At 25.1% G+C, this 23,090-nt stretch overlaps 4 protein-coding genes and 4 non-coding genes across 11 annotated transcripts; 6 read left to right on the plus strand and 2 right to left on the minus strand.

The window, feature by feature from the left end:
* Nucleotides 1-259: 259 nt before the first annotated feature.
* On the minus strand, nt 260-3,264 carry LOC122717051 (27 kDa hemolymph protein-like). Its single transcript, XM_043940736.1, has 4 exons — nt 2,887-3,264; nt 898-1,398; nt 633-795; nt 260-563 (listed from the first exon to the last, which is right to left on the minus strand). Exons 1-4 carry the CDS (start codon nt 2,930-2,932, stop codon nt 356-358), a joined length of 918 nt encoding a protein of 305 aa, XP_043796671.1. The 5' UTR covers nt 2,933-3,264; the 3' UTR covers nt 260-355.
* A 367-nt stretch (nt 3,265-3,631) lies between these two features.
* Trnad-guc lies at nt 3,632-3,703 on the plus strand. Its single transcript has one exon. It is a non-coding gene; the product is annotated as a tRNA-Asp (tRNA).
* Nucleotides 3,704-4,453: 750 nt separating this feature from the next.
* Nucleotides 4,454-4,525, plus strand: Trnad-guc. The gene has a single exon. It is a non-coding gene; the product is annotated as a tRNA-Asp (tRNA).
* A 619-nt stretch (nt 4,526-5,144) lies between these two features.
* Nucleotides 5,145-5,215, plus strand: Trnag-gcc. Its single transcript has one exon. It is a non-coding gene; the product is annotated as a tRNA-Gly (tRNA).
* Nucleotides 5,216-5,773: 558 nt separating this feature from the next.
* On the plus strand, nt 5,774-5,844 carry Trnag-gcc. The gene has a single exon. It is a non-coding gene; the product is annotated as a tRNA-Gly (tRNA).
* Nucleotides 5,845-7,081: 1,237 nt separating this feature from the next.
* On the minus strand, nt 7,082-9,778 carry LOC122717111 (calcyphosin-like protein). The gene is made up of 5 exons (XM_043940855.1): nt 9,665-9,778; nt 8,384-8,540; nt 7,954-8,131; nt 7,642-7,851; nt 7,082-7,480 (listed from the first exon to the last, which is right to left on the minus strand). Exons 2-5 carry the CDS (start codon nt 8,536-8,538, stop codon nt 7,379-7,381), a joined length of 645 nt encoding a protein of 214 aa, XP_043796790.1. The 5' UTR covers nt 8,539-8,540; nt 9,665-9,778; the 3' UTR covers nt 7,082-7,378.
* Nucleotides 9,779-11,360: 1,582 nt separating this feature from the next.
* On the plus strand, nt 11,361-14,580 carry LOC122716938 (endoplasmin). The gene is made up of 4 exons (XM_043940483.1): nt 11,361-11,507; nt 11,606-11,692; nt 11,865-12,471; nt 12,542-14,580. Exons 1-4 carry the CDS (start codon nt 11,462-11,464, stop codon nt 14,196-14,198), a joined length of 2,397 nt encoding a protein of 798 aa, XP_043796418.1. The 5' UTR covers nt 11,361-11,461; the 3' UTR covers nt 14,199-14,580.
* A 1,434-nt stretch (nt 14,581-16,014) lies between these two features.
* On the plus strand, nt 16,015-22,951 carry LOC122717174 (constitutive coactivator of PPAR-gamma-like protein 1). 4 transcript variants are annotated; one of them, XR_006347165.1, is made up of 13 exons: nt 16,015-16,336; nt 16,430-16,602; nt 16,675-17,302; nt 17,376-18,008; nt 18,075-18,213; nt 18,283-18,408; nt 18,475-18,592; nt 18,664-18,961; nt 19,263-19,507; nt 19,772-19,900; nt 19,979-20,082; nt 20,168-21,270; nt 22,534-22,951. XR_006347165.1 is itself a non-coding variant. In XM_043940990.1 (13 exons), the coding sequence occupies exons 1-12, from the start codon at nt 16,129-16,131 to the stop codon at nt 20,307-20,309; spliced, it is 2,943 nt and encodes a 980-aa protein (XP_043796925.1). In that variant the 5' UTR covers nt 16,015-16,128; the 3' UTR covers nt 20,676-22,463. The 4 variants fall into 4 exon arrangements, 3 of the variants coding, with proteins under 3 accessions (XP_043796925.1, XP_043796926.1, XP_043796927.1); XM_043940990.1 differs by lacking the exon at nt 22,534-22,951 and having other exon boundaries at nt 20,168-20,309; nt 20,676-22,463; XM_043940991.1 differs by lacking the exon at nt 22,534-22,951 and having other exon boundaries at nt 20,168-20,309; nt 20,882-22,463.
* The last annotated feature ends 139 nt before the right edge of the window (nt 22,952-23,090 follow it).

Raw genomic sequence — 23,090 nt, forward strand, 5'->3', positions numbered from 1 at the left:
TCCAAGTGTTGCAAAAGTGAAGTTTAGGTTTTCTATTATAGTTACAATTTATATTTAGCATTATATTCAGATGGACACTTACAAATGTCAATCTATGTCAGTCTATTCTGAAGCACCAGAATTATTAAAACAGTACAGTAAATTTTGTTTTTTTATAATTTGAATCAATATAGTGAAAAATTTTTTAAAAACCAGACTTATATACATTTGAATATTTTCTTACTTTCAAAAGTATCACATATGTTTCAATAAAATTTAAAGTAATCTATATAATAATGAAATTTATACTTGTAAACAAGAATTTTTGTCTTTTAATTTTGAATTTTTTTGTAAATAATTTCTATTAGAATTAATTTTATGTAAGTATTAACAATAAAAATATTAGACTCATGCATAATAAGTTAATTGTTGAGTTAGAAGCAGTATTTTGAAGATTTATTACTTTTTGGCATGGTGTCACTTTTATAATATAATTGAATATAGAATCCACAATATTTGCTGGTACTGGATCCTTACATTTTTCCAATTCTCTTACAATACAGCTCTGAACTTTAGAAATATCTCTAAAAATATATATCAAAAAAAAATTACTTTATTTATATAAAATTTATTATATAAATATTGATTCTTACGTGCATTCTTTAGTTCCAAAAACAAGAAGTGGAAGAGAATTTAATCCTGGTCCATTGTTGAAATCTGTTTGAGGGATATAACTTCCCAAAGTAATGTTGACACATTGTTGAATTTCCTGTTGTTTTGATTGCAAACATTCTGGTCCATTAGCAGAAATGAAAACTATAAACAATTAATAATAGTAATATTTAGTAATATTTCAAACTATTATTATTTTTATCTTATTCTATTAAATAATCTTGAATTAAAAAGAAAAATGCATACGAGCAATACGGTCTCCCTCTTTATAACAAACAAAAGTTAAGAGAGAATCCGTAATATTTTGAATGATTTTCTTATTTTCTCGTTCTTGTGGTTCCAAACATGGCTCTATTGCTGTAGTAAAATTGCTAACACATTTCTTAAGAGTGGGAGTTTTACGGCAGTAAGTTTTAAACACTGTATCCAAATCTCCAGTGGGTTTATGTCTTTCCATTTCTTTTTCCAACTTTGTGAAATTAACAAATGATTTAAGGCACTGTTCTAAGTCATTCATTGCATTTATAGCATTTTCAAATGTACCCTCTCCACCATTTTTGTCACATTTTTGTTTGAAAACACTTTGACTTTCTTCCAGAGCATGTTTTATCACAGATGCATTAACATTATCCAAAGCAGGGTTTCCAGATACATTTAAATTGTTCAAATCAATAATATCAGAAACTTTTTGTAATGCTTCTTCTGCATTAGGCAAGTTATCTTCAGAAATGGTGCATCCAAGAAATGCTGTAATAAAAAGTGATATATTAATTTATAAATATAATTATATTAAATATAATTATAGATAGATATAATTTATAATATATTTTTTAATTTACGTGTAATAATTTTGCAAAATAATAATTCAAAATAATTTTTTTAAGTATATTTTCTATATATATATATTTATATACATTATATTATATGTATTTAAATATTTTAATTATATTAATTATAATTATATATATTAAGACATATTATTTAAGATATATTTTGCAAATGAATTTCAATAATTATTAATATGTTTAATATTTATTTCAGAAGTTTTTATAAGACAAGAAAATATCAAAATTATAATTTTGAATAAAAATTATAATTTTTGATTATTCCTTTCATAACTTTTTTAGCATTAAATATTTAAATTTAAAAATTAAGTTAATTTAAAAGTTGCTAAGTTTTACGATTATTTGAAATCTTGTTTTATAGCATTTCCTGTTTAAAGAGGAAGTAAACACGTCATCTCACGTGGACTTTGTATTAGTTATTATTTCAATTTATAATCACAAGTCTATTAATCATATTTTTTATTTCTTATATTTTTTTTATTTTTCGAATTAAAATTATTAAAATTAATTTCATTCAATATGAAATTAATAAAAATTAAAATAAATTTATATAATATTTTAATTATTTTCTTTGTTTTATTATACACTTATAGGTTATGAAAAATAAAAGAAATTATGAAACTGAATTTTTAATAAAATGATTTCAATAATAATAATAAGAATATATTTTTTATAATTGTTTTATAAAAATTTTTTGTATCATAAATATTCAATTAATGAAAAATGAAAATATATTCATAAAGTACAAAGTACACAAGTTGAATCAACATGCAATCTGTGCATTCGTAATAATGATAAGTATTTATTCGATGTAAAAAGAGAATAGTACAATCTTTATCTCATATCAATAATCAAGTATATCGATCATTAATTTATATCTGTAAATATTTATGCGGAATATATATTAAGAATTAAATGTCAATAAATCGAGCATTCGATGCAGTTATTACATTTAATTCTAATGATACATATCATTATCAAATATGAGCATGAATGTCATTATCATTTCTTGATTTTAAAATCAAACAGTGAAATTTGAGATTCACTGTTCCTATCATAAATGTAGAACAATGGTCATTTCTTTCGAATGATATACATAAAGAATTGTATTTCAAGCGGTAATATTTAATCTCGAATTCTACTGATAAAACAACTCTTTTAACGTGAGTATAAAAAAATTAACTAGCATGATTTTGCACATGCGATCATTTTATGAATTTTTCCTTTTAACTTTTTTAATCATCTCTCGAATCTTTCTTTTATGCTAAATGATACGATACATGAATTATCACAAATTTTATCAATGAAAAAATATAGCAAAAAAAAAATCTATATATTTCTAAATGTCCAAACAAATCGTTGAATTCGATTACTTGAATTAGTAACTTACCACATAAGAATATTATGGCAGTGAATATGGTCGAATATTTGAACATCTCTGTTTCTTGATAAAAAATATTCAACCAAGGATTGTAACAATGTTTATCGATGTCGAAATCCTGTCAATAAATATCCCGCGAAAAAGAATGTATCTATACGACGGAATTACGAAATAGAAATATACCTTCAGTTACGCATAACTATTGTATCACTTCAGTAACTTTGTATGCATTCGAACGTATTCTGTTTATTATGAAAAACATGCATTGATATGTCAGTTTTGCTCAGAAAATTAGTGAAAATAAGATAGACAAGAAAGTAAGATACAATACTCTAGAAAATGAAAGATAGAAACACACTGTGGCGACTCGCACGAACGATAGTCCAATACTAAACTTCTGAGCGCACGCGCTCCGCTTATATAAATCTTATATTCTTCATATCTATGTTAATTTTAATCCAATTTTATATATGTGATGTAAATCTATTTACTTTCGATAATTTTTACTGTCTTCAAAAGAAAAAAAAATATATATTAAATAAATCATTATAATCTATCATTATAATACTATTTAATAATATTTTTACACAAAAGTATAATATGATTTCAATAAATTATTAAATAATAATATAAAATTTAAATAATCATTTAAATATAATATTTTACATTAAATATATTATAAAATATAATTATTATAAAATATAAATATAAATTTTTTCTTTATAATATTTAATTAAAAAACAAGTAGAAAGAATCCTCGGTAGTATAGTGGTCAGTATCCCCGCCTGTCACGCGGGAGACCGGGGTTCGATTCCCCGCCGGGGAGGTTTTTTTTCTATTTTTGCAAAATTTATAAATAATTTTTTTTTATAAATAATTATGAATACTAAAATGTATCTAATAATTAAATTGGTAAAATACCTAAAAAAGTATATATTTTATATATATATTTTAAAATAGTTTTCAAAAAATAATATTATAAATTAAAATATCAGGTATTGTTGAATGCATTAATAATTAATCGAATAATACGTTATATATAACATTATTTTCTTACTCATAGACAGTAATATCCAAATCTTCTAATTCTAGATTCAATATAAATTGTTATTTTTACATTAGAACATTAATTATAATAATAATTGAGTTACTATTTGCAAAAACATGTTTAAAAAATATAAATCGAAGAACAAGATAATTTGAAATTAATTCTATATTTTTTTATATGGAAATAATAAATATAATTCAATTCACAATACATAAAATAAAAAAGTAAATAATACAATCGAAAAATAGTATTACTTATATATATTATATGTTATATGCTTGTTTTGAAGTAACAATAATATTATTTATTTTTATATTGTTTATATAAATATGAAAAATTAATAAAAAATAATTTATTTGGACTCTCCTTAAATATCGTCTACGAATAATAATATATTAATAATAATTTTAATGATACATATCATTAAGACATTGAAAATGGTAATGCTAGTTTTGATTTTTAAAATTTATTATTTTAAAATATATTTATTTCGTCATGAGTCAATAAGAAAATAAAATGTCATTAAAATCCTCGTTAGTATAGTGGTTAGTATCCCCGCCTGTCACGCGGGAGACCGGGGTTCGATTCCCCGACGGGGAGAGTATTTTTTTTATTTCTTCTTATTCTTTTTTTTCATTTCTTGTTGTTCTTTATTATATTATTATTATATTATTATTTCATGATAAACAGAAAATGTTTATATCATTATATATATATCATGTATTGTAAAAACAATTAAAAATGAAAAATATTTACTAATATAATGTTTATTTAATAAAATCCTTTATTTATATTTATTTTTGATATCTGTTCTCTTGAAGATTTTAAAGAATGTTTAAAATCTTTGAGTTTTTTAACTTGTGATTTAATATAAATAAAGTTATAATTTATGATTTCCTTAAAAGAACAGCTTTTTTTTCTCGTAGTCCGTATTCAAATATCCACTTATATTTTTGAAGCTTTACATTTTTTTCACAACATATATTATACATATAATTATATGTACATGTAATTAGTAGTTGATTGCCCATATATAATTAAAAATTTCAAAAAGTAATCATTATTTTGAATATTAATAACTAAAGATTATTGAATAATTCTATATTAGATTGTATCCTATAATATAGAATTTATAGATAATATAAAATTTATTAAATTAAATTTAAAAAGTAAACTATATTAATACATTTTATACATATATTTACAATAATTTAAACAAGCATCGGTGGTTCAGTGGTAGAATGCTCGCCTGCCACGCGGGCGGCCCGGGTTCGATTCCCGGCCGATGCAAGGTTTCTTTTTTTTGTATTTTATTACATATTATTTTTTATTATAATTTTAAAAAATATATATAATCTTATGGTAAATATTGTTCTTTTTTAATATAAAAATTATATTTTTCATTAATTCATTTTTCATTTTATTTATTATTTTTTCCATAATAAATAAATTCTTAAATATATTTAACAGTTCAATTACTTATATATTAATACAATTAAAAAACTTAAATTTTTTTTAAATTTTATCTTGAAGAATAATATGTATTTTTTAATTCTTATAATTTATAATAATAAATTTTGAATGTATTAAATAATATTATAAAATATATACTTACAAAATGTTAAAGATAAAATTGGAATCGTTAAATACAGAAATAAAATAATATAAGAAGATTTGTTTATTGTCGAAGTTTTGTTCATAACCAATAAAAATTTACTAAGAATGTTCTGAATTTTATTTTTTTCTCCTGATGCGTTTTTGAAGCTTTTCAGAGCAAAGGAAAAATTGTAATTTATTAGTACTTTAGGATACTACAGTATAATTTATGTATAGGTCGTTATATATGGAGCATCGGTGGTTCAGTGGTAGAATGCTCGCCTGCCACGCGGGCGGCCCGGGTTCGATTCCCGGCCGATGCAAATTTTTTTCCTTTAATATAGTTTCATTAGAAAAAATAAAAAATTTAAAATTAAAATAAATAAATAATAATTTATATGTCTAGATAAATAATAATTTTAATATTATTGTATTCCAATTTTAATGTTTTTTGCATTTTATGAAAATGACGATAACTTTACAAAATAGTACAATTACTATTATATCAAAGTTAATAATTTAATTATATAATTATAATATAATTAATATAATTATTATATAATTAATATAATTATATCCTTATTGTAAAAAAATTTGATAAATAATTATTATTATCAAATATTATTATTCTATTAGATATCTGTTGAACATCAAAATAGAAAATGAAACATCAAAACAGAATATCAAAATAGAACTTTTATTAAGAAAATTAAACATCAAAATGAACATCAAAATAGAACTTTTATCAAGAAAAAATGTTTCTTTAATTAAAATATATTAAAAAAGATTGATACTAAATGGATATTATAAATATATAAGAAACCGAAGAAGCTCATAATGTAAGAACGAAACTTTTTATAAGGATTCTTAAATAGAATTATATAATATTCAGCTTTTATCATTTTCTCAAAATATATTTAATTATAATAAAAAGATTGAAATTAAAATTTTTAATAAATTTTAATATTTTAAAATCAAAATGTAAAAAAGTTACGTTCTAAAAATTAAACAGGTGAAATTAAATTATACAATAATGAAACTATTTACTTTAATATTTGAATACAATAAAACACGTTTGACGCATTTTTTGCATGCTTGGCTGCTAGAATTATTCCCATCAATTCCTATTTTTACAAAGTGAATATTATGTATTTTTTTCTAATTAAATAATAAGTATTCAATGTTTATCACTCTGAAATGAAAAGATAAAAACTCTATTTTTCACGAATATATAAATAATTGACATGACGCAAATTCAATTCAGTCTAATATATATCATTTCATTGTGTTGGACCCTATAACCAAGCTTCCGTTCTTACAAGCTACATTTTATAAATGACCATATACACATATTAATATTTGGTAGAGTAAATCTTAAATTAAACCGAAAATTGTAGAAAATTTTTATATCTGAATTATAAATGCAAAACGCATGCATACAAATTTTTCAATATATTTGCTACTATAAGTATTAATATCAATTAAATTTTTATAGAAAAATTAAGAATCATAGGAAACGTTTTTGGATCAAATTAAGAAATATGTAGCGAAACACATGAAGAGAAAGATACATATATATATTTTTATAGGAATATTATCTTCTTGATATTTCCTTTATACATTAATACATTAATACAATTCATCAATTAATTAGATAAAATTTCTTTAGAGAAAACTAGTGATCATGATTATTTCGTAAACTAAATTGCCAACTTCCGTAAACTATCTAGAGCTATCTATAAATTTTTTATTAGTTACTATCAGTTGCATGAATGCTTTAAAAATAGACATTGATCGCAAAAGCTATAAGTTTAAAAGTAGTGAAAATTAAATTGGAAAAATATCTTGTTACAAGATTCAGAGTTTGTAAGCATTTCGCATCATTAGATCAAAATAGGCATCATGATCGATGCTTGCGCTGATAGCGCTATAATAATTCATAAATTCTTCTTCGGTAACCTGTAACATATAGATTTAATATTCTATTTAAAATTATTTTTCATATCAAAACTAGAAGAAAGCAATCCATTTACTCTATTAAATTATTATTTATTTAAAAATTCTAATAGAAAAAAATAAAATTTTATAGAAATCTTTCCTAAAAACAAAAAAATACTTACTGTGCCATTTCTAGTATTATTCTGTTCAAAATTCGCTAAAAACTTGTTGAGAATACTTTCCTCACTTTCTTCACCACTGATATAACGGGGATGACACTTAACATTATAAATTCCTCTTAAATCATCGATCGTGATCACTCCATCACCAGTTTTATCCAATTTTTTGAAGGCTTGATCTACTACATTTTTGCGATTTTGAGACATTGGAGGCTAAAAAGAATTTTTTTCTTAATAACTAATTCTTAATAATTAAATTTATTTCTTAATAATGATAAATAATGAAAAAGTATTTAGTTATAAAAATATACATACTCTTATACCAATAATAAACTCATCGACGCTAATGTTCCCATCATTATCTGTGTCGAATTTATTAAACATTTCTTGAATCTCTTCATCGGAAATATCCAAATTACTTTCCTCGAGACCTTTGGTGAATTCTTCTAGATTCAACTTCTTATTTCCATCATCATCCATACGACGGAAAATTCTGTATAGATTAAACATTTTAAAAATTTCTCATTTTATATACTATGATATAACAAATCATATTTCATTAAAATAATAAAATAAAAAAAAATAACATAAATTTAAGTTTTTTCATATTAAAAAAAATTACTTTTTTATAAATTTTGAATTTTATACTGTATTTCTTTTATGCCATGTTATATATAATGTATTTAAAAAAATACATACCATGTTATATATAATATTTTTTAAAAAATTAGTATTGTCAACTTACCTGCCCAAACCAAGAATACCATTGGCACCTCTGGCCAAGCAGAGTAAACGAAGTTTTTCTATAGAATCCGTGGTGCTTTGCAGAGCCTGTTGGGCTTTATAGATCATCTCAATCTCTTGCCTAGTTGTTGCGCTTTGAGGTCTGTTCAAGAACATTCCTGAAAAAGAAAACCATATTATGACTCACGGCTATGACGCATCAGTTTGAAAGAGAGATAGCAAATGAATATCCGACAAATTTGATTTTAAAATTATTTTAATAAAAAAATGAATAAAACAACTTTTAACTCTATCTTTAAATATTTAGAGATTTAATATTGTTCTGTCCATTCTGAATCAAATATGTATTTAATCGTTAATTTTTATAATTGATTATCTCAATCAAATAAAACCAAAAATAAATGAAAATTTTTTGAAGAGAATAAACTATAGAAAAAATACGAATTAGTATTAATTTTATACTATTACATATATATATTTTTTATTTTTTTATATATGTATATATGCTTCGATCAATTCATTCATTAAAACAGATTAATTTTTTTAAAAATATTAATGAACGATTCCATTTTGATTTAATTTATTAAATACATAATAAAAAAAGAACAAAAAAAAAACTTAATAAAATTATTTCTCTGAACTTTGCATTTATTCAATAATTCATTAATATTATTTAATATATTTTTAATAAAATAATTTTTTATATTTTAATTTATTAAGATTCTTAAATTGTTTAACTGTATATATTTACAAATACGGAGTACTAAATAATAAATTATAATAATAATTTATATATAATATATATAATATATAATAAATAATAATAAAATGCGGAGTACGATAATTAAAATTGTAATTAATTGACAATATCAATATCTAAATTAAAATAAAATTTTTTTTGTTAAATTAATGGAATAATTAATTATTATTTATAGAAATAAATAGAAATAAAATAAAAATAAATTATTTTTATAATAATAATAAAGAAAGATTTATTTTTAAACAAGTTATATTAGAAAAAACATATTATCTCTATTAATTATTATTAATTATTATTAATATAATTATTAATTATTATTAATTATTAATTATTAATATAATATTAACTTGAAATTGATAATTATCTAGATTCTTAATTAGAGACTTAATTAGTTTTTTTTTTATATCATCATCATTCATCTTTAAAATATTTTATTTATAACGATTTCAAATGATTATCTTCATCATATAATTTCGAAATTTTTATTCATTTATTAATTTTAATTTTTGTGATCTAACTTACCTTGATATCTAGAAGGTAAGACTGGAACTGCATATATTAATTTTCTAAAGAAATTCTGATCAATTGTTAGTGATAAAGGATGCGAAAAAAATTCGTAGCTCTTTTGAAGAGAATCAAAAAACAATTGGCGACAGGGGATTCCCTGGACTCAAGTTCGCGCTTTCTATATTATACATTACACATATAACAGATAAAACACATTCATGTATGAAAATGAGGTATGTTCGATATATAATCTATACAATAGTTTGTAGAAAACGTATCCATAACGACCAATTGGCCACAACATATGTATCAGCAAAAAATTCACGCTGATCAGTCACGAATACCGATTTCCTGTCGATAATTCTTATATAATTATTAACAAAAAATTCACTTCTTAAAAAATTTCTATATTTCATTGTCATACCTTTTTCAAGAAAATTGAAATTATTGCAAATAAAAAATTTTCTACAAAATTTAAAAAGTAAATTTATTAAATTTAAAAATATTAAAATTTTTTAAATTTAATTGCATAATTATTGAAATATAATATTATATTCGATTTGTATTCCAAGAGATTTATTCAATATGTATTTAATTACAATCAATACAATATATATAATAATATTAAAAATAATATTACATGAAAAATTTTTGTAGATAATGTAAATATATTTGATATACGATAATATTAATTTAATAATATTAATTTTTATATAAATATAAATATAATATATTTCGATAAATATATTTTAATTATTAATATGATGAATTAATATATTTAATTATATTATATATTTAATTGAAAATAATTAATATATTTAATTAAAATTATTTTTGATTAAATTTGATTTTACTACATACTTACATAATTATATAATTATATAAATGCAGTATATTAAATACTAAATTATTATATATTATAATATAATAAAAACAGGCAAAATATAATATAATATTTTATGAAATTATATGTTATGTTTCTAAAATATGAATTAATATAATGAATATATAATATATAATGAATTAATAAAAAAAATGAAAATTATTCTACAATTTATTGAATTTATTATAATATAATTAATAAAGATATAATTAATATGTGTGCAAAGATCCTCATTTGCTAAGCTTTCGAAAGAAAATTTTTTATGATACAATAATTGATAACTACTGATAATAATAGCAATCTGTAACAATAAGTTACACAGTATATATGTAAAACATATATAAAATAAATCTTCGAATTTACAATAATTATATAATGATTATTTAAATAAATATAAAATAAAAAATAAAATTAAAATATTAAATTGATTTTATCATAATTTTATTAATTTAGAATGATGATAAGTTATCGACTAATAGAAATTACATTTATTTTCTGTCGATAATAATTTTTATAACTTAACAAAATTTGTTCAAATGTTTGTTTAAATCATTATTTATTTTTTAAATAAAAAAATAAATATATAATTTAATGTTTACATAAAAAATATAATAGAAAAAATTAATTATTTTATAAATGTTTTATTACACAAAGGAATATTCTAGAATAGAAAATACCATATGTTAGATCTATCTACCAATGCCAAGAAGACATTTGGACCGAGTTTTAACCGGCTTTTATCTCATTGGTCAATGTGTATTGCGTGGGGTCATTTTATTGGTGGATCACTAAAGTCTTTACTATATGAAAGTATCGTGGGTTAGATTATATGACAGTCGGCATAAAACAGCGGATCGTAGTGTTTGAAGTGAATTTGGGAATATTTCGCTTTTTTTCCTGCCATTATTCGGAAACAGTTCACGGCAGCAATGAGAAAAGCGTTAATATTGCTATCGATTCTCTTCTTTCTAACAGGTGAGTTTTAATAAAAAAAACTGTAATGTTATGGAAAAAATTGTTTCAAAATGCATATGTTAATTGAGCAAGAACATCAACATATCTTTGTTATATAGGATTTGTTAGAGCAGAGAATTTGATAGAAGAAGATATTGGAACTGTAGAAAATGATTTGAGTGCTAGCCGCGAAGGATCTCGAACGGGTAAAATATTTCGAAATTATTTATTTAATAACAATTGAATGAACCGTTCTTTTATCTTATATTCACATTTATATTAAAAATACTTTTTCATGATTTTGTTTGTAATATATTTTTTAACAAATAAAATTTAATTTAATTTATTAATTTATAATTAATTAAATTAATTTTACAGATAATGAAGTAATTCAAAGAGAAGAGGAAGCAATTAAACTTGATGGATTAAATGTGGCTCAAATTAAAGAACTCAGAGAAAAAGCTGAAAAATTTACTTTTCAGACTGAAGTCAATCGTATTATGAAACTTATTATAAACTCTTTGTATCGTAACAAAGATATTTTTTTGAGAGAGTTGATATCTAATGCATCTGATGCATTAGATAAAATCAGATTGCTCTCACTTACTGATAAAAATGTCTTGGATACCAATCCTGAACTAGCAATTAGAATAAAATCTGATAAAGAAAATAAAATATTAAGTATAACTGATTCTGGTATTGGTATGACCAAACATGAATTAATTAACAATCTTGGAACCATTGCTAAATCAGGAACTGCTGAGTTCTTGGGCAAAATGCAAGAAACTTCTAATACTCAAGATTTGAATGATATGATTGGTCAATTTGGAGTTGGTTTCTATTCTGCTTTCTTGGTTTCTCATACAGTAGTAGTTACCTCTAAGCATAATGAAGACAAACAACATATTTGGCAGTCTGATAGTAGCAGTTACAGCATTGTAGAAGATCCTAGGGGAAATACGTTAAAGAGAGGAACTACAGTGAGGTAAATACAATTTTTTTTACATTTTATTTTTTATAAAATTTGAAAATTTATAATTATATTTCAATTACAGTTTGCATTTAAAAGATGAAGCATTGGACTTTTTAGAAGAAGATACAATTAAAAATCTTGTAAAGAAATACTCACAATTTATCAATTTTCCCATATATTTATGGAGTAGCAAAGTCATTCAAGTAGATGAAGAAGAGGAAGAAGAAGAGAAACGAATAAAAGAAGATGAAAGTGAAAAAAAAGATTCTATTGAAGATAAAGTGGATGAGGAGGAGGATGCAAAAGTAGAAGATGTGGAGGAAGAAAAGAAAACAAAGAAGGTTGATAAAACTGTTTGGGACTGGGAATTGTTAAATGATTCTAAACCTATATGGACTTTAAAGCCATCTGAAGTTGAAGATAAAGATTATAATGATTTTTATAAGGTTTTAACAAAAGATACTCAGGATCCTTTAGCAAAAATCCATTTTGTAGCAGAAGGTGAAGTCACCTTCAAATCGCTTCTCTTTATTCCTAAAGTTCAGCCAAGTGATAGTTTTAATCGTTATGGCACTAAAGCAGACAATATTAAATTATATGTCAGAAGAGTTTTCATCACAGATAAATTTACAGATATGATGCCCAACTACTTATCCTTCATTCGTGGTATCGTTGATAGCGATGACTTACCATTAAACGTTTCACGTGAAAACTTACAGCAACATAAACTCATTAAGGTAATCAAGAAGAAATTGATTAGAAAAGTATTAGATATGATCAAAAAGATCCCTAAGGAAGATTATGAAAAATTCTGGAAAGAATACAGTACTAATATTAAATTGGGTGTAATTGAAGATGCTCAAAACAGAGCCAGATTATCCAAACTTTTATTATTTCAATCTTCTACACAAAAAGATTTTACATCATTATCAGATTATGTAACCCGAATGAAATCTAGTCAACAATACATTTATTATATTGCTGGCTCTTCTGAAGAAGAAGTAAAAAAATCTCCATTTGTAGAAAGATTAGATAAAAAGGGTTACGAAGTTCTATATCTCACTGAAGCAGTTGATGAATATGCTATTTCTGCTCTTCCTGAATTTGATGGTAAAAAGTTCCAGAACGTAGCTAAAGAAGGATTTTCGCTTGATGAAGGCGAAAAAGCCAAAGAAAGAATGGAACAATTGAAAACTACTTTTGAACCATTGGTTAAATGGCTGAATGATGTTTTGAAGGATTATATCAGTAAAGCTCAGGTTTCCGAACGTCTTACAGATTCTCCATGTGCTTTGGTTGCTAGTATGTTCGGATGGACAGGAAATATGGAAAGATTAGCTATTTCGAATGCTCATCAAAAGACTGATGATCCCCAAAAAAATTATTATTTGAATCAAAAAAAAACTCTGGAGATCAATCCAAGACATCCACTTATTAGAGAACTTTTACGTAGAGTGGAAGTTGATACTACTGATCAGACAGCAAAAGATATTGCATTGATGATGTTCAGAACGGCCACGCTTCGATCAGGATACATGCTCAGAGAAACTGCCAGTTTTGCGGATAGTGTAGAGCAGTTAATGAGAAAGACTTTAGGCATTTCTCTAGATGAAGTTCCTGAAGAGGAAGAAATACAAGAAGAAGAATCTGGACCAACAGAAAAACAAGATTCTGAAAAAATTATTGATATGGATGCAAATGAAGATGATCAAGATGAAGAAAAACATGATGAATTATAATTGAAAATTGTATCACATTAGACTATAATTTTCTAGTTGTATGGCTATACAATGTATAGTGATTGTCATTGAAGGTGCAACTATTGTTGCAACTATGTACAGAGTAAAAAATAGTTATATTCTTTGATGATGCTTTGCTGTCACATTGTTTTTTTTTTATAATAATATTGCAAATATGCATCAAAGGATATGATAATTGCAAGTATAGAAAAAAATATATCACTCATTAAGTTTGTCATAATACTTGTAGACTCATAAGTTCCATTTTTGGTAAAAAAAATTTATCCATAATTTATTTCGTTTGATCTTCCATCTTTTTATATATGTAAGTAAAGTGAAAGAAATTTCTGACTGAACCTAATAAATATATATAATAAGTTTATGATGGGATTGAATATTTTTCTATTTATATAAAAAATATTTAAAAAGATATTATTGAAATATATAATATCATTAGATTTTTTATATAAAGAGATTATTTATGATTACTTTTTTTTTTTAAAAATACAATATAAAAAATTCATCAATTGAAAAATTACCATAATATTCTTCATTTTCAAAGGTAAAAATAAAAAATAATTACTTAAATATTTTGTTTTAATACGAAACAATTTATATGTAATTTAAAGATGGATCTTTATATTTATCGAAATCAATAAACTATTGAGTTTAATAAAGTCAAATTTTTATTTTTTATGTATAGAAATTTAATGATTTATCATACTTTATTTTTTATAAAATATATCATATTGAACAATAAATTTAAAATTATCTGTATTCGATTTTAAATTTATAAAATAATAGTAAATATTATTATGAAATTTTAATCAAAATTATTTTAAATCCATTTTTTTGTTAATTCGTATTTTCAAAACAATGTTAAGTTATTCATTTCCGGCAAATACAATTGATTCTGATAAACGAACCAATAAGAGAATAAATTCCCATGGAACTGGGACAAACAACGTAGATATCCGAGCGCGGCCGAGCGCTCATTTCCGTTTTCGAATCCGACGTCATCTACTCTCAAAGCCCGTGTGTTTTGTGTTTCTTTGGGGCCACGATGATTATCGCTAATTTAATGTAAGTATTATCTTGTTTCATTTTACGATCGTTTAAATTATAATAATTAGAATTCGCATGGTGCCGTTTGTATAAAAAATTGGTCACGAAACCGCGCGAATTCCTTGCGTAAGTTTTACGAACAGAGATCTCGCCATGCCGGTCTATAAAGTCCCTTTTTCTTAAGCATGTTCAATTAATTGAGAAACGATAATAAAAACCATTGCCGGCTATCTTTCATTTTTGTTGTAACAATTGTCTTGAAAAAATCGATTAATTTGACTGAGATATGAAAACAGAACAAGACGGATGGCCACATATAAACAAAATAAATGGCGTCAGCATACTTATATTCTGAATATGACAAATTTCTCGAGTATTCTTTGACTAAGAATTTTGATTCTAACATTTTTTTTTTTTTTGAATGAAAATTTATTTTTGAATAAATTTAATGCATAATTATAAAAATTTTTCTTGTTATTACTAGGATATATATAATCGTTAAACGTTGTTTGATTTATTTCTTATATTAATATTTTCTATAAAAAATTTTTGATTTAGCAATGTGCAATTTGTCAAATTTTATAAACCATATTCTCTTCTGAATGATTTATTTTTAGCATTAAAAATATCATTACAAAGAAAAGAAAAAAGCTTGGTTTATGCAAATAATAGGTAATGTTTGTTTTTCAGATTGAAATTATTGAAACTGAAATTAGATTTTTTCGTATCTTAAAATTATCTAAAATAAAAAATTAATAAAATCATTTACTTATTTAATAAATTAAGCGAGAGAAAGATAATTGTAAAAATACGTAATAACAAAACAAACTTGATTAATAATTGGACTAAAAGAATTTTGAACAAAATGGGTATTCAAGATCTGCAAGTTTTTTTGGATAGTAATTATGTACAAGGTGGATCTATACCCGTGGATCTGTTAAAAATAGCACGTACTATTACTCAAAGACAACATAATCGCATTAGTAAAGCACAACAATTGCATTCTGGAAAATTAAGATTAGTTCTTGATGGAGAATGCTGTTTAGATAGGTTATATGGAGGATATTTCTCAGGTAGATATATATATATATATATATATATGTTTTTATTTTGCATAAATATTATTATATTAAACTAGTTATTTAAAAAAATTATTTTTTATTTAGATTGGGCTTGTGGAGGACAATGGAATAGAATGTTGCAATTTTTAGCTGTTCTCATACAAGCAACAGAAATGTCAGGTTTAGAATTAGCTGTATTCTTTAATGGATGTTTCGAATCTCCAAGACGTGCAGATTGGATTCTAAACCAATTGCAAGTGCGAATTAAAGTAAATAATGTAAGTAATAATATATTAAAATACTTGAAATCTTTAGAATTTATATAATTTTAGATATAAATGATTTTTCAGGTATTAAAACATATTTCAACCAAGGGTACTCCTCCACCAAAAATTTGGTGGACTCCACCAGTTTGTTTAAGAACAAGTCTACGTATGGCTTTACGGCATTTGAACGTTACAGTACTATGTAGTATGGATGATCACCATCAAGAAGTGATCGCATATTGTCGAGAGAATAATTTTAATGGCTTAATTGCTGACGATGCAGAATATGCTGCATTTGATCCTCCACGATATTTTTCATCTGAACAGTTAAAACTCACATATAAAGGCTCTCTTGACACCAAAGAGTATATTCTTCCAGAACTTTTAAAAGCTTTAAACATCCCTTCTGATAGACTATGTTTATTAGCTGCATTACTTGGCAATTATATTTTAACTGAGCATGACTTAGCTGATTTTTATAAAAAATTGAATGTTAATACTAATCTGAACAAAGTAAATGTTGATCATACAATTAAAACCATCGCTAATTTCGTTCGAGATTTACCATCTGTTGAATTGGATGTAGTTTCGCAAAAAGTTTTCGGATCTTTATCAGATCCAAGATGTTCAAAATTGAGGCAATCAGTTCAATACTATATAAATGGAACTAAAGATGGATTTTTGCATTATAAACCAGTGAAACCAAATAGAGGTAAATTCTTGTTTCAATTTAAAATTTGTGTATTTATTATCATACTTCAGTTTTAATGAAAAAATTATTTCAGTACACAAATTAGATTCTAAGCAAAGCGTTCAACAACAATCTAATTTATCTGAAACACCCTCAACTTCAGAAGCTGAATCGAATTTAGAAACATCTAGATTCGCGTCTGAGACTGTAGAAAGCGAACGCGAGAGTTTAAATGCATATAAGCAAGCCACTGCAAACGCGAAGTCTGCACCACAAATTGTGATAGATCCACCGGGTATCCAAGGTCATGGAGATGCTGATAATATTAGGACAGAAGAAGAACAAAATAATGGGCATGCTATTAATGGTACACACAATCTTTTAATTAGTTCATCAAGTTCGAGCAGTAGTTCTTCTGCAACATCTCCATCTCATGCGACGGCTGATTCATCGAAACAAATGGAGAAAACAATGACTATTCCTAGTACAGTACCAGAAGTAATGCGTACTGCATCTGAACGGCATCAGAAAGGTTTAATGTCTCCTCATATTTATCAAATTCTCATTGCTGGAGAAATAAAGCTGCCTGTTCTTCTCGAAGATGAAAATCATCGCGAATTTCCATCGATACATCTCATTTATAGACCTGTTAGACAAATGGTATATGCAATATTATTTAATCTTCATCACAGAATGTATTTAGCTGCTAAAAGTAAAGAGAAAGGAGGTAAGTAAAATTTATTTAGAGATATTTTGAAATTGATATATTTGTTAAATTATTTTCAATTAATAGATAGTGAAAAAATTGAAGTCCCAGATGTTGTAATAAAAGAGTGGGTATGGTCCAAATCAAATCCATATCTTACTCCGGAATCTGTAAAAGCAGAACAAATTGGTTGGGGTGTTCCTACAATACAACGTTTATGGTTTGGGTAAGTATTTTATACAATTATTCTTTTTAAAAAATTAAAAAGAATTTTATATTAATTTTTCATTTGCAGCACAGGTATAGATGATAAACGTCGTCGTTTACGTGGATTTCTGACTTGTATGAAATCAGATACACCTCTTATGTTAAACACTTCTTATGTACCACAACATCTTTTAGTCATGGCTTGTGTATTAAGGTAAATTATGATTTTTTTTTAAATGATTTTTTTTTAATAAATTTAAATAATATATTTTTATTATAGATATATTATGTCGTTTTCGGATAAAATAAAAGTTTTACGTCGTTGGGAATTAGATGCTTTCATTGCACAAGCATTTTCGCCAGAGCTTATGAACGCTCAGTATTTACAAGATCTCCAAGTAAGTCGAATAATTTTTATTAAACTAATAATATCAATTCTATGTTTTTATTTTTTTATTTTTTCGTGTAGCTCCCTTTAGTAACTTCACGTGGAGTGCAATTAGCCACTTTATTTATGGCCGGTGTTGAAACTGCTCTCTTAGCTAATGATGCTTGTGGTGCCCCAATCCCATGGTTAATGTGTTGTCCATGGTTATACTTTGATGGAAAACTATTTCATCATACATTAGCTCGAGCTAGGATTGCAAAAAATTTATTAGAACTTTGTGGTGGCCATATAGATCGTATCGTGAAAGTCGAACGGATGAAGAAAGCTATTTTAGAAGGTACCAATGTTATTTTTGCACGAGCACCACCAGTTGGTCCAGGTAAATCGATTTTTTTATTATTGTTAATTTTAAAATAATGAATGTATTATAAGTATTTTTATGAGTTTGAATCCTTAATCAATTGTTTCAGCATTTCTCTTCCAATAACCTTAGCATATCATGTACTTGTTTAATGATATGTTTTCGGAATGGAAGAAAAGAAATACAGCTACATTGCTTCGTGAACTTAATGTATTACAATACAGTTTACGAATCTCAAAGCTGTTATAATATTTTTATTATATTTAATTCTTAAAATATTTAATTTCTCTTTTTTTTTTTTTTTTTTTTTTTGCAATAGGTATTCGCATGTCTGTACCTCAGAATATTCTGACTCCTGGATGTACAATCAATGATGGTTTAATGCGCGGAAGAGGCAGTGGAACTATACCTCAACGTGGATTGATGCGACGTCCTATACCATCCCGCGGTGGACAATTAGAAATTGCTGGAGTCGTCGTTGGACAGTGGGGTCCAAATTATGGACAACCTGGTCGTTTACCTCAGCCTCTACAGGGACATCCTCGCGGACGGCTTCCACCTCAAGTACGTAATTTGTATAGTATGTAGTAGTAATAAATTCTTTATGAAGAATAATTATTAGGAAAAATAAAATTCTACAAAATTAATATAAATAAATTCGAATAACAATAAAAATAATCTATAAATAATAAGAAAAATAAATATAAAAAAATAATAATAATGAATAGAATAAATAATTTTCAGGAATATATTTTTATAATTAATTCTAAAATAAATTAAAATTATTCTGTGTAATATTTTAAAAAATAAATGTGTGTGTGGTTCCAGGTAACTTCAATTGGTGGTCTTAAATATGGTCTCCCTCGTGGTTTCACTCCTATGGGTCGTCCCACATTTCAAACGCGGGGAAACAATCGTGCGCAAATCGCAGGACGAGGAAAAAAGACACAGATGAAAGTAGGAGAAAATCATTTTTATATTATCCATATTATATATTAAAAAAAAAAAAAAAAAAAAAAGTAAATTATTTTTCAGGCAACTGGTAAAAAGAAAACTACTGTTAAAAAGAGTAAAGAAAGTGAAAACAAGAAAGAAACTAGAGGACGAGGTAACAATATCGATGGAATAACTGACTACAGGTAACTTTATTTTATATTTGTATATTAAAAAAATGAATATATTTATAAATATTTTTGTTTTGTTTTGTTTTATTTTTATTACTAGTGATTCAATTCCAAATATGAATGCAACAAAAGACGCACTGCCAGTACCAGGCCAATTTGAGGATGCCATAGAAAACGGCAAAGGGATAGAAAAAGGGCAAGGAGATGCGTCACTGGTTGCTCCAGTCGCCGCTGAAAATTAGGTATTTATACATCACATTTTTATCGACTTTTAAAAATTCCCGGATGTGACTCAAGACTGCAAGAAAAAAAAACTTAGAAAAACAAATGTGTAAACGAGCAATGATGCGCCAATAACATTTGAAGGTTTTAACATAATTATTGCATATAAGAGAATTATTTTCAACATATAAAAAAAAGGAAAGGCTTATGATTTTTTCATATAAGTTTGATGCTTTAAAAAGAAAAAAAAGAGAAGAAATATTTAAACTAAATAGCCTTGAATTTTCGCACAATAAGCATTAAAAAAAACTTTTCAAATGTTACGCGCAGAATCACTCAACAATATCTAAAGCTCTGATGGGGCCAAACTAATTAAACTAATATAGGCAAAAAAGCATCGTTAATGCGATGTCAAGATATTGTAAAACTACAAGGATATAGACCCATTTTCGACGTACACGATACGATGTCCTCACTGCCAAACGTACCATTCAGTGTGTAGGATAAGAGCGAAAACGAACGTGATTTAAGAAAAAGAAGAAAATAAAAAAACAATAAAATCGTGCTTGTGCTAACACGAGCGTGTTTTTAGACTACTACTACTCCGCTCGGATCACCATAGGATGAACTCGACTGATTAGTGTATGCGTGCGCTAATTTTACTAAGAACAAGAACAAGTCGTCAGCTGCTATAAGTATTTAATTCTTAAGAAGTGTGATTATTTTTTTTACAATGAAAATATATATTTTCCGGTATTATATGAAATGCTCGCATTGATAGTCTCAGTATTCTGATCTTTGTAAACGTCCAACGAAAATCATAACTTTAAGACATCATGGACGAATAAATAAATAAAACATTTATAGATAAATCAATATAAAACAATATACTGTCGATACTTTTATTTCTGTTTTATAGATAATGCAAGGCAGGATACTGAGACATTCAGTAGCAAATGGAGACTGATGCTTTTCATATAGGTAAAATATATATTTATATATGGTTTAGATTAGAGATTCCCAATAGCATATTATATGTAAGTTGTAAATGATTGCTTGTGAGTATGTGTGTAATGGAATGAGAGAAGTACATAAAAATGAAAGAAAAATGAAAGATTGTTTTACTTGTGAAAATCGTAATGAAAGAATAAAGAGAGAGAAAGAAAATACCATAAATGCATGGTTGTAAGATCGAATATATAAAGAAACATAAGAAATGTATATAAACGTCGAATGTTAATGCGTGTCGGTTCACGTACACACGATGCATAAAAATACGAATACAATGGAGAATTGAGTGTACGCGCGTGTATGTGGCCCGAATGATATATTTATTTGTTGTTGTGTCGATGAAAAGAGGAATGAATGATTTTTGAACGAATTATAAATTTCCATGTACGATAAGAGATACAATATGTACTCATGGACACGCGGTAGATTTGATACAAGAGTAATCGGCTTGAATTTTCAAAAAAAAGAAAGACGAGGTTCTCTAAAAGAGTTATTCTTGTGAAAGTCTTTCGATGTCGCTTGGAAAATATGCTGCACTATGCGTTATTCTAATTCAATATCATAAACTGAATCATATATTAGTTAACAAAAAATAAGTAGTAATTTGTATCATGGAGAAGATCATCTCTTTTTTATGATTTCATTGAAAGCTTTTTTTTTCTTTTTTTCTATTTTTTTTTTATTTTTGGGTAAAAATTATATATATTCGTGCCTTTTGTAGCATATTTTCGAAAGAATGTACGATACGTGTCCTTCCTTTAATTGTACATACGAATAGTTACTTTAGAAGTGACAGAGTGAGGTTGGTGTAAATAAAAAAAATCTGGTGATTTTACGCTTTTATTGCGTGAGGAACCGATTCAAAATAGGAGATCATCATGTTAAAAGAAGAAAAAGAAAATACTATTATAATACTATTTATGCGTAGAATAGTCGAAAAGACATTCTATCAAAGATCATTGGAATTCGAAAGATAGATTTCTTTATCATTGAAGGATGATAATACGTATAACAGAGATACAAAATAGTATGACAGAACATGATTATTTATCAAAAGGGATGAAAATAAAAAGGAAAAAAGTAGATAAAAATGATATACGTCTAAAATGCAGAGATAATTTAAATTGAATAAGAGAGCGAACGAGAGCGAGAGAGAAAGCGATTGTGAGAGAGAAAATCATTTATTGAAATAATATAATGAAAGATAAAGATAAAAATGTTATATTTTTGTAGATTTGTTATTGCGTAAAAAAATGCATTAAGACAATGAGAAACTTTATATAATTTGAGCGACGGTTAAACTGAGCCTGAAAAAATTAAAATGAGTGACTAAGATCATAAAGAGAAAGGATATTGTATAGAGAATATGATAAAGATTTAAAAAAAAAAAAACATAGAAGAAAATGAAAAAGTGCTTTAGAAAAAATGATGGTATGTTGAACGTGTTTGACATCTACGATTTAATAAGAAAATCTTATTAATTCTTTTGTATCTCCGAAGCTCTCAAAGTTCTGAGTTGCTTGCGAACAAACATAAAATCTAAAAAAATAAAAAAATAAACAAAACAAAAAAAAAACAAATAAAACTTAAAAATAGGAAAGATATTTAAAAAAAAGAAGAAACTAAATGTCAGCTTCAATATGAGCTATACCAACATATGCATATAATAAACAGTTTTTTCAATACGATTCAAAAGAAATAATAAATAATAAAAATATAAAGAAATCAAGTGTCGTGAATGAAACTGTATAGACTAAAAAAAATGAAAAATGAATATTGTTATCATTTGA

Source organism: Apis laboriosa, unplaced genomic scaffold, assembly GCF_014066325.1.
Source record: "Apis laboriosa isolate Shangri-la unplaced genomic scaffold, ASM1406632v1 scaffold4_cov146, whole genome shotgun sequence".
NCBI lineage: Eukaryota > Metazoa > Arthropoda > Insecta > Hymenoptera > Apidae > Apis > Apis laboriosa.